At 35.3% G+C, this 11829-nt stretch overlaps 2 protein-coding genes across 2 annotated transcripts; both read right to left on the bottom strand.

Annotated features, from left to right (window-relative positions):
- Positions 1–502: 502 nt before the first annotated feature.
- Positions 503–2676, bottom strand: Lap3_1 (cytosol aminopeptidase). Its single transcript, XM_011181336.3, has 3 exons — positions 1473–2676; positions 932–1396; positions 503–875 (listed from the first exon to the last, which is right to left on the bottom strand). The coding sequence occupies exons 1-3, from the start codon at positions 2520–2522 to the stop codon at positions 729–731; spliced, it is 1662 nt and encodes a 553-aa protein (XP_011179638.1). The 5' UTR covers positions 2523–2676; the 3' UTR covers positions 503–728.
- A 1235-nt stretch (positions 2677–3911) lies between these two features.
- Positions 3912–6045, bottom strand: Lap3_0 (cytosol aminopeptidase). The gene is made up of 3 exons (XM_011181335.3): positions 4842–6045; positions 4307–4771; positions 3912–4241 (listed from the first exon to the last, which is right to left on the bottom strand). The coding sequence occupies exons 1-3, from the start codon at positions 5889–5891 to the stop codon at positions 4095–4097; spliced, it is 1662 nt and encodes a 553-aa protein (XP_011179637.1). The 5' UTR covers positions 5892–6045; the 3' UTR covers positions 3912–4094.
- Between the last annotated feature and the right edge of the window lie 5784 nt (positions 6046–11829).

Here is an 11829-nt window from a genome sequence, read left to right as displayed (position 1 = left end):
TTCGATATATAGGGTCTTGAAAACTTGTGGACCGATTTCGACGATTTTTAGAAGGGCGATGCCACTTTTTAAATACAGTATTTTTGCAAAGTTCTGTTCCGATATCTTCACTCGAACTAACTTTATACATTGTAAAGTAAACTATTCAGATCGACTTCAAAGTTCTGGTATATGGGAAGTAGGCGTGGTTGTGAACCGATTTGGACTGGGAAGCTAGGAAGATATTATGAACCGAATTTCATAGTGCGATCCTATCAAAATTTACTTAAATAGCTTAATTTATAGCTGAGTTATAGCTTTTTATATGTTTTCGGCTATTGCCATTTTGTGGGCGTGGCAGTGGTCCGATTACGCCCATCTTCGAAATTAACCTTCTTATGGTAACCCTATATCTAACTCATTTCATTTTACGACTTACAACCAACCGTTATGTGAGCAAAACTATAATACTCTCGTAGCAACTTTGTTGCGAGAGTATAAAAAAATTAATAAAAACACTCCATTGTTCAATATCTTTTATACAAAATATATTCTGGGACCCTGCCCTATATTTATTCACTAAAAGTTATTATTAGCAGACATATTTGAACAGTTAATTTGCATTTGCTATTTACGAATTACGAATTACGGTACGAATACGCGATACAATACACACATCAATTTTTCGAAAAAAAAATACATCATTCATCCGTTCTCAGCCCGTTTTCACTGCTTAGTCGCGTTGTCATCTACTTTTTGATATTCAATTTTGGCGCTGTATCTTTGCATATGGTCTGTGCTATGAACTCTATTAAAGTGCGTGTTGGTCTGCCAGCCATACCTTTGCGTATATACTCGAAAGCTTTACCATTGGTCACCATGACGTTAGTGGCATCCTAAAAGTTAAGGAGTTATAACAAATAAAGCTTAGGACATCATTATAAGCGCTTACAATATGCATCCATTGTCCACAAGGTACAAACTCTCTCAAGAAAGCAGCAGCTTTGCATGGACGCCCACCACGTCCTTCACCGTAATTTTGCACATCGCTCGCTGCACCTGCCGTTACTTGTTTGGTATAGAAATTCCATAAGGGGAAACGCCACACTCGGTCACCGGTATGCATGCTGGCATGTTTGATTTGCTGCCAAAGTATTTCTGAATTCGTGAAGATACCGCTGGCGGCTTCATCGAGCGCGTTACGCATCATTCCCGAAGTAGTACCTATGTCCACAATGAACTTGGGACAAAAGTTTTGCGCATACAAGAGCGCATCGGCCAGCACCAGCACGTCCTCATGATCTGTACCCTGAACTTCAATACTTTTGCCATTCATAGCCTTGGTAACATCACCGGGTCGGAAGGAATTGCAGCCCATAACATTTTCACAAAGTGGTATCAGACCTCGTATGTTCACCTATTAAAAGTAACAAGTGACAAACTTTATCCATCAAACAAACATTAAGTCTTTTTTTTCAAAATTTTTTGCTTACCGGCAAACGTAAGCCCGCAATGGCTCTACATGCAGCCACAACCACTGCAGCGCCAGTCATGTCGCCACGCATATGCACTAATTCCTGTAGCCTCTTTAAGCAGAGACCACCACAATCGTAGGTGATGCCTTGTCCTACCAAAACTATTGGACGCTCTTCAGCAGATGTTCCATAGTAGCTTAGCTCTAGAAAAATTGGTGGTTCACAGGAGGCCTTTCCAACGGCTAAGAAAGCGTGCATCGACTGAGATTCTGCCCAGCCTTCCACTTTTACTTCGACATTTACACCGGACTTACATAGAACCTCGACAACCGTTTGTGCAAATGCGGTGGGTGTGAGCAAGTTTGAAGGCATTTCTTGTAACTGACGTGTTAGATTTTGTGCAGCCGCCTTTTGCAGACCGATTCGCCAACCTTCAATATCACATAACTCATCCTTGTGTGTATATAAATCTATTGCCGGTACCATTATGCGACGTTTTATTTCCTTTAGCTCTTGATAGGCCCATATGCCAAGTGCAGCACCCTCGGCAGCCGATTCGGCATGACCACAGTTCTCAATCTCAATTTTTGCGGTGTCAAGAAACGCCAACTCCATACATGCTCTTGCCACAGATCGACGTATCGCCTCCTTTTGTTCGTCAAGCACCTCATACGAGTTATAACCCAAACACTCCTTACCTAAACCAACAACGGCCACGGCTGAGTAGTAGGGTACTTTTTCCGGTTCAACAGCGAATAAGATACGCGCTTCACCACGTTTCGGCATTGGACCCGACATGCGCAATACCTCCAACAAACGGCCCGCTGTCTTTTGTACATTATACCGCCAGGCAGACGGTGTCAAGACACCCGCATCTGTCTTGTCGTCCTCGTCGGCATATACGCCAAGCACCAAACCACGTGACGGTGGATCAGCGCATATTTCGGTTTGTTGCAATTGCAACAATTGATTTATAGCCGGCGAGACGTACGTACGTAGTTGCGGCAGTATGCGGGTAACGGATTTAAAAACATTGCCGAATGATTTGGGACGCAATAGACCAAACATTGTGATCGGCTTGAGTATACAGATAAAAAAAAATCCTATTAAAAATAATCGCGAATATTTTTATTAAATAGATTTACATATATTTTTAAGCAAGAAAATTTTATTTTAAAAAATTCTACAAATAAATTTTCTCTATGTATAGTCGATTGGAAATATTTCGAGTTACTGGCTAGTAAAGTTTTGCATCGATTCGAAAAGAGGTACATTTGTAATATACTCAATGAATCGTTTGTAGGCATAAAGTGTGCACGTCGCGTCCGAAGTATGAAGAATGGTCCGTATCATGTCCCTTATTACTACTTCTACTTCTTACTGGTCCAAACAGCCTTCGAACGGATCAATTAGGGCTCAACTCCAGTATCATAGAACTGGATGTTTTGGGGTTTGTTCCATCACTTCCTTGCTACTATCGGAATATTATTACAATGACAGAAGTAAATTTGTTCTAGCATTTTTAGAAATGTTCAAGGATATACTAATTTAGTCCACACAAAGTCCACACCTTGTATATATCAAAATGATAAGAAGGATTGGGGATAATTTGGCTCTAATGTACAAATATCCAGGTTCGTTTAATCTTGACTATTAAAAATCGGTCAGCATGCGAGATTTGTTCAAATAGTATTTGTGACAAACTTTCACTTATAGGGAAGACATCGGTCCATAATTATACAAAGGCCTATATACCGGATATTTCATCACTTAATATACCGTGGGCTGAGAAGATTTCCATCTATCTAGGTCCATATCTCTTCAGAGACACCATATTACAAATGTACCGATTTCACACTATTAATTTGTCTTTAAAGAGCTTATCTCATATACATAAATTATTAATGACATAATTACTCGAAATCCTACAAAAGCTTGATCTCTCTTCCGATTAACTATTTTTGTTATAAATTTTTATTGCAATCTCTAAACATTTCACAAACCTTATGTTACTTAAAAGTATTGAAAGATCAACTTCATTTGAATGTAGTCTTTCTTTACATCAAGTATCACTGCATCCTCGCTCCATCTTTCCAATAACAACTTGGTGATCTCTAACATTTACGACTCCTTCTACATTTAGGTGTAAGAGGCCACTGCAAAGCTCTTCTATTGTTGATTAGAGTGTTTGAGAATTGAGAGAATTTGAGAGATTGTTTCAAATGAGGCCTTTGAGCTATTATACTAACGGATCAACTAAAATACCGATATCATTCTATACTCAATGCGGGACTTATTTCCGTAGAAAAAAAAACAAAAGGTCTGACTCACTGAAGCTTAATCTACAAAGGTTTCTAACATACTTATAGCTGAAATGTTCAGCATTCGTAAGGAGAGTCACAATGAATTCCAAATCTCTATACTCCTTTTTCTAATATAAGTAAAAAACAAGACCAGTTTATGTTTTAAAATACATATCGTATTAGAATGTATGTTACCATTTTTATAACAAAATTGTGTTCTTTGAATATAATTATATGATAATGGTATTAGATGGCTAAGTCTGTGACAGAAGTAGCATTGTTTAACGAAACGACGTAGCTCAGAAAGCTTGACGCGCTTCCGTAGTCTCACGATCACCTACTTTTTTTGCTTCAATTTTGGCGCTGTATCTTTGCATATGGTCTGTGCTATAAATTCAATCAATGTGCGTGTTGGTCTGCCAGCCATACCCTTGCGTAAATACTCAAACATTTTACCATTGGTTACCATGACGTTAGTGGCATCCTAAAGTTTAGAAAGAGATATCTGTATCAATAAAAACAAATTGAGAAACTTCCATAAACACTTACAATATGTATCCATTGTCCACATGGTACAAACTCTCTTAAGAATGCAGCCGCTTTACATGGACGTCCACCACGTGCAATTCCATAATTTTGCACATCGGTCGCTCCACCAACTGTTACATTCCTCGTATAGTAATCCCATAAGGGGAAACGCCACACCCTGTCACCAGTATGCATGCTGGCATGTTTGATTTGCTGCCAAAGAATTTCCGAGTTAGTGAAGATGCCACAGGCAGCTTCATCCAGCGCGTTACGCATCATTCCCGAAGTCGTACCTATGTCCACAATGAACTTGGGACAAAAGTTTTGCGCGTACAAGAGAGCATCGGCCAGCACCAACACGTCCTCATGATTTGTACCTTGAATTTCGATGTATTTTCCATTCATTGTTTTAGTGCAATCGCCGGGTCGGAAGGAATTGCAACCAATTACATTTTCACACAGTGGTATCAAACCTCGTATATTCACCTAGTATTATCAGAATTACAATATATGTATATAGAGTACACAATCAGTTTAGATCGCATGCGTTGCTTACCGGTAAACGTAAACCGGCAATGGCTCTACATGCAGCCACAACCACTGCAGCACCAGTCATGTCACCCCGCATATGCACTAATTCCTGCAGCTCCTTTAAACAAAGACCGCCGCTGTCATAGGTGATGCCTTGTCCCACCAAAACTATTGGACGCTCCTCGGATGAAGTTCCATAGTAGCTCAGCTCGAGAAAAATCGGTGGTTCACAGGAGGCCTTACCCACCGATAGGAACGAATGCATTGACTGTGACACCGCCCAACCTTCCACCTTCACTTCGACATTCACGCCCGACTTGCATAGGACTTCGACAACCGTCTGTGCAAAAGCAGTGGGTGTAAGCATATTAGAAGGCATTTCCTGCAGTTGTCTGGTTAGATTTTGTGCTGCCGCCTTTTGCAAACCAATGCGCCAACCTTCAATATCACAAATCTCATCTTTGTGCGTGTATAAATCTATGGTGGGTATGCTAATGCGATTCTTGGGATCCTTTAATTCCTGATACGCCCATATGCCCAGTGCAGCGCCCTCTGCAGCCGATTCAGCGTGACCCAAATTTTCAACTTCAATGCTGTATGTGTCCAGGTAAGCCAACTCCATGCAAGCATTTGCCACAGATCTACGTATCGCCTCCTTTTGTTCGTCAATCACTTCGTATGAGTTATAGCCCAAACATTCCTTACCTAAACCCACAATGGCCACGGCTGAGTAGTAGGGTATCTTTTCTTGTTCGATTGCAAATAAGATACGTGTTTCGCCACGCTTCGGCATTGGACCCGATCTGCGCAGTACATCCAACATACGGCCGCCAGTTTTTTGCACATTATATCGCCAGGCAGACGGTGTTAAAATACCTGTATCGTATTTATTCTCCTCATCGGCATAGACACCCAATATTAGGCCACGTGTAGGTGGATCCGCACATATCTCGGTTTGTTGCAACTGAAGTGTCTGGTTTACCATTGGCGAGGTGTACGTACGGAGTTGCGGTAATATGCGTTTTATAGTTTGGGCAACATTGCCGAACGATTTGGAACGTAAAATACTAAACATTGTGATTAACTTGTGTGTAGAGATGCAGTAAACTCGTAGTAAATATAATCGCGAATTATTTTTATAAAAGATTTCTAGTTTTTTTAAGCAAGAAAATCGTACGTTAAAAATGCTACAAATAAATTTTCTCTATGTGTAGTCGATTGGAAATATTTCATATTAACTGCTAGTGCAATATTACTGACTGAAACGGTTTTTTATGAAGTAAATGAAGCGTTCTTTGCCATAAAGTGTGCAAAAGAGAAGAGAGCGCGAATTCTGTAACTAACCAAAGCTTGGGATATAAAATATTAAGTTACTCTGTAAGTTACGCACGATTTTGGAATATCTGAAATGAGTTTTTACTTCATTAATTTTTATGAAAACAGTTCAATGCTGGACCGAAGGACTGCAAATTTTCACATACGAGACCGAAAATAAAAGAGTCAACCAGAAATAGAGTACATAATTGATCTAATAGTAGATAAAAGAAGTAAGGAAGGGCTAAGTTCGGGTGTAACCGAACATTTTATACTCTCGTAATTTATTTATTTAACTTTATTTATATTATATAATACACAATTTGACCACATATTCGTCATATATGTATGTTGTATAAAGTCCATTGAAAGTTGGAAACCATAATATTAGGTTAGAAGCACCGAGGTCCTCGTGTTCGATATATGGGGCCTTAAAAACCTATGGTCCGATTTCGGCGATTTTTAGAATGGGGCTGCCACACTATTAACATAGTATTTATGCAAAGCTCTGCACCGATATCACCGATTGTCTTCAAAGTTCTGGTATATAGGAAGTGGGCATGGTTGTGAAGCGATTTGGCCTATTTTCACAACATTTTCGTTAGTGAGTTAACGCACTTATAGTAATTTTCAACCTAACTTTTGTATGGGAGGTGGACGTGGTTATTATCCGATTTCTTTCATTTTTGGATTGTATTAGGAAGTGGTAAAAAAGTCGACTGCAGAAAGTTTGGTTTGGATTGTATTAGGAAGTGGTAAAAAAGTCGACTGCAGAAAGTTTGGTTTATATAGCTCTATTGGTTTGCGAGATATGAATAAAAAATTTAGTAGGGGGCGGGGCCACGCCGACTTCCCCCAAAATCCATCCAAATATGCCCCTTCATAGTACGATCCTTCATACCAAATTTTATTTCCATAGCTTTATTTATGGCTTAGTTATAGCACTTTATGTGTTTTCGGTTTTCACCATTTTGTGGGCGTGGCAGTGGTCCGATTTTTCTCATTTTCGAAAGCAACCTTCCTATGGTGCCAAGAAATTAGTGTGCCAAGTTTCATCAAGATATCTTAATTTTTACTCAAGTTACAGCTTGCACAGACGGACGGACGGACGGACAGACACACATTCGGATTTGAACTCCACTCTTCACCCTGATCTTTGGTATATATAACCCAATATCTAACTCGTTTAGTTTTGGGTGTTACAAACAACCGTTATGTGAACAAAACTATAATACTCTCTTTAGCAACTTTTGTTGCGAGAGTATAAATATGCAAGCTATAACTTATTGCAATCCAGGAGGGTGATTGAAACATAAAAGCTCCAACTATCCGATCACCAATGGTAATTGCTTTTACTAGTCTATCCTTATTTCCTATAACCTGGACAGTCTTCGTTGGCTTAAGGTGTTAAACTATAGCACTTGGAATTTAAACAAAGCTTCACAACATGGGTACTATAATACTAGTACACCACCATTTTGATGAAATTTGGATGTATCACTAGAAACATATGTCCGTTACTAGTATATGTAGTCGCATTTTTGCTGAAAATGTCAATATAAACATCAAATGCATATTTAATATAATAGGAAATCTGCTTTGTTTTAGACAAAACGAACTATACGATTTTCGATAGGGTTATATAAAATGAACAAGTAAGTAAGGGCTAAGTTCAGATGTAATCGAACATTATTTACTCTTGCAATTTTATGTAATTTTATTAAGATAATATACAATTTAAGTCACATATTTGGCATAAAATCCACTAGAATAACGAAAATCGTTATAGATTATATATGGGGCTGAAGTGATTCCTGGACCGATTTCAATAATTTTTACTACTCGGTTATGTCTAATACTCTCACTTAATATTGCTATAATATCTGACATATTCACCGGTATATGCGGAAGAAAGCCCACCGTAAGTTTGAAAATCCATATATTAGGTATATGGGGGGTGCAGGAAGTATTGACCAAATTTTGCCCAATTTTGGCACAGAGACACACTAGTTGAAGGAGCAAATCTCCTTTATATTATTTAGATTATCTGAGAGATTTACCGATATTTTCAATAAAAAATTAGCCAAAAGCCTTGAGGTCCTCATATTCGAAATATGGGGCCTTCAAAACTTAAAATCTGATTTCGGCAATTTTTATAAGGGTTATGACTTATGACACTAGAAATACAGTATTTCGGCAAAGTTTTGTTTCGATATCTTCACCGATGCTTCATTTATAGATTGCTAAGTGAACGAATCAGATGGGCTTCTAAATAGTGGTATATGGAAAGTTGGCGTGGTTGTGAATCGATTTCTCCCATTTTAAAACTATGCTATCGGGATGCCAAGGAAATTATTCGAACCCCATTGGTCGATTAGTTTCTAAGATAATGCGATTTTTTCTATTTTTAAACCAAATAAGCCAGCGGCTAAAGGAAATGATTCTCGAAAGTTTGGCTGATATATCTTTAGTAGGAGGCCTACTTTCCCAAAAAAATTACATCTAAATATGGCCCTTTCAACAAAATTTTACTTTTTTAACTTTATTTATAAAAGAAAAGATCTATGCCTATCTATCATAGAAAACACACTACCAACACCAAATAAATTTTACACATAAATTTTTTGGAAATAATTGTTGTCTATATATTTATCATTTACCATTTTGTTTACTAAAAATACAGAGAATATTAGATATTTCGTGAATATACAGATTTAATTTATTATAGAGTTCTTTGTTGTTTATGATTTTTTTTAAATGTTTCCTCTTTAATATTGTAAATATTTCAATGATTTCTCAAAAAGATTTGCACGAAAAAACAGTTTCCTCACTACTACATATTATTAGCATTATTTATTTATGTATTTTACTTCATTTTATTTATTTATTTTTATTTTTGTTAAAAAAGCATTTTTTGGCAAAATTTGCCCATTGTACGCATACATCCACCAAATAATTTATTAGTAACCACAGCGTATTCAAATTCTGAGTATTTCTTTATATTGTATATGTGTGTGTGTGTTGCTTTTACAATTTCACTTTAAGGTAAATATTATTTATTTTATTTATGCCGTTATGTTATTTATGTCATTTTTTGCATATTTTTTTTCAAGTACAAATACGAGTACATATGTATGTATGTATGTAGTTTAGTTAGTTAGTTTTTTATGTAAATATAATAATTTTTTATGTAGTTGCCATATTTGACTAATTCTCTAATAAATACTGTACGAGTAAATGGCATTTATATATATGTATATTAGTATTAGTAATTTAATTATTGAAATAAAACATTAATTTCATTTAAATTTATATTTATGCTACCACTAGATTTTTTCTTGTTTTCTTTTTTTTTTTGTTTATTATTTCACACACTAACAATATTTAATAAATATTAATTATTTAATAAATTGTTTATTGTTCTTATAAAGATTTCACAGTTATTCATGTACAAATTACACACTCGTATATGCATGTCTACACACCATTTACTATATTTTGTAGGGCTACATATACATACATATATTTACAGGATCATACTAATAAATATTAGTCTATAATTGATATTTTTTATAATGAATATGTGTGTAGGTATGTGTGCGTAAACATGCATACAAGAATGCCAAATTTGTTTTCAAGTCTAGAACAGTATTAGTATTAAGCTAAATAAAATTAGTATAACTTTCATAAACAGCACATAAGCAAGCTTCTTTAGTTTAAATATTAAAATCTCAAAGTTTTTATTTTCTTAAAAATTAATTAATTTCGTAAATTTATTAAAATAGTAAGTCTTTTTAATTTTTGAATAAAAAAGATAGTTTTCCATAGTTTACAATGAGTACAAAATCCGTTAGTGCTCACCCATGAACCGTACGTGAGCGTTATGAGCAATTTCACGAGTGTTTTGAGTGTTGAGCAACAATGTGGCGCACATGAGTGAGCAAAATTGAGCAATTACGAATTTTGTTCGTTACAAAAAAAAAATAATAATAATAATTTGATAGTTGAAACACGATAAAATACTAAAATTAGTTTCACTCAAGGCAAACGAATGAGTTTAGTAGCAGCAGAGTTGCAATTTTAATTTTTGTTTTAATTTTAATTAATTTATAATATAACGTTATGAAAAATTTGGAAACTCTATGGACTAAAATAAAAAAAAAAAAAAAAACAATTATATTCTTTTGTAAATTTTCGAGACTCTAGGTACCAAAAGCAAAAACAAAATATATTTTTGCTCCCCAACTGTCACATACTTAATGTGCCTCCTTACTACTTAATACATTACTCTCTTCACATATGATTTAGCTTGCACAAATGAATTTCCACTTAAAGTAAGTGGTTAGAGAGGTATATAGAAAATATTTAAAATATTTATTTAGTGTTTATATGTAATTTTGATTTTCTTGCAACAAATACAATACAACTTGCCCTCGTTATATACCGACATACGAGTACATACGAGTTTGGATATGTTAAAGTTCTTGAACTACTTTATAAAGGAATCTGCAATGGTTTAAAATTAATGTAGTTCATTAGTATTTTTTCTTTTATTTTCTGTCTCTAATTTAAAACTTTTACGGTTAGTTGTACTTCAAGTTCAAAGTTAAAACTTTTGTTGGGCTTGCTATTGGATATGTTTGATGCGACGTCTGCTACGATGGTGGGTTTTGGTGTATGGTCTAATACCGCCGTTAACTGTGTGCAGCAAGTAGTTTCTACTTGAGTATTGAGTATTTTTGTGACTATATATGTATATATGTTTGAATGTACAGATGTACAATAGTATGTTCAAGAAGTTACTGGATTTACCTTGATTTAGAGAATACTTAAAATTTCTCCTGATTGAAGAGCAAAGTCTCAGAACAAGGTTATCAAAGGATTAATATACTAAAGGAAATAAAATAGTGAAAGTTCCGAAAATAATGTGATTATTTGACTTTTATTTTTTAATTAAATAAATAAATAAAAAAATGTCTCCAGTTTGTTAATTTTCCCATAAAAAATTTGTATTTTTGTCGAATAAAAATTAAAATCTCATTTTAATGTAATTTATTTCAAATTTACATATTTCGAAAATTTTGTATTTTTTACTAAAAAATAATAACTGTTTCACCATTAAAGTTCACAAGCTCACAATTATCAACTTCTCGCAAAGATACTCCCTCCGTGTGAAAACTATATACATGTATTTATCATAATACTACACGAGTAATTGTACTCCCAGTGGTCTTTGCCATACTTATACGAATAATGCAAAAGTCCAGGAACTTTTTGAACATCTACAAGTATATGCACATGTATACATATCCACATACATGCAATAAAAGTTGCATTACTCTGCAGCCGAGTCGTAAAAGAAAACAGCACATAAGATGAAATGCAATAATACCAACTGTATTAACAAAGGAAACTCAGTAAAAAGTTAAGCGATCATAGTTCCGCTTAATAAAACAGAAAACGACACGCTTGCAAAGGAATACAACTTTATTTTCGTACATTTGCGTGAGTACATTCTGTCAAAGTTCTAACCGGAATTTAAGTATCGGACAAAATTAATAATAAAATTTTACTTATAATTAAAGCGAAATTCTCCTACTATTTTTGGACTTTATTTGATACCTTAAGAAGATTTCTTGATAATACACCGAATTGGAAAATGAGTTTTTATATAAGCGCTATTGGAATTACCATTTTTT

Source organism: Zeugodacus cucurbitae, chromosome 4, assembly GCF_028554725.1.
Source record: "Zeugodacus cucurbitae isolate PBARC_wt_2022May chromosome 4, idZeuCucr1.2, whole genome shotgun sequence".
Classification (NCBI taxonomy): domain Eukaryota; kingdom Metazoa; phylum Arthropoda; class Insecta; order Diptera; family Tephritidae; genus Zeugodacus; species Zeugodacus cucurbitae.
This window is presented reverse-complemented; position numbering and strand designations above follow the sequence as displayed.

Coding starts and splice junctions, on each gene's coding strand:
- Lap3_1 (XM_011181336.3), bottom strand. CDS start 2,522: ATGTTTGGTCTATTGCGTCCCAAATCATTCGGCAATGTTTTTAAATCC. Junction 1,397..1,472: donor TTGCGGGCTTACGTTTGCCG/GTAAGCAAAAAA, acceptor TACTTTTAATAG/GTGAACATACGAGGTCTGAT. Junction 876..931: donor GTGGACAATGGATGCATATT/GTAAGCGCTTAT, acceptor CTTAACTTTTAG/GATGCCACTAACGTCATGGT.
- Lap3_0 (XM_011181335.3), bottom strand. CDS start 5,891: ATGTTTAGTATTTTACGTTCCAAATCGTTCGGCAATGTTGCCCAAACT. Junction 4,772..4,841: donor TTGCCGGTTTACGTTTACCG/GTAAGCAACGCA, acceptor TGATAATACTAG/GTGAATATACGAGGTTTGAT. Junction 4,242..4,306: donor GTGGACAATGGATACATATT/GTAAGTGTTTAT, acceptor TCTAAACTTTAG/GATGCCACTAACGTCATGGT.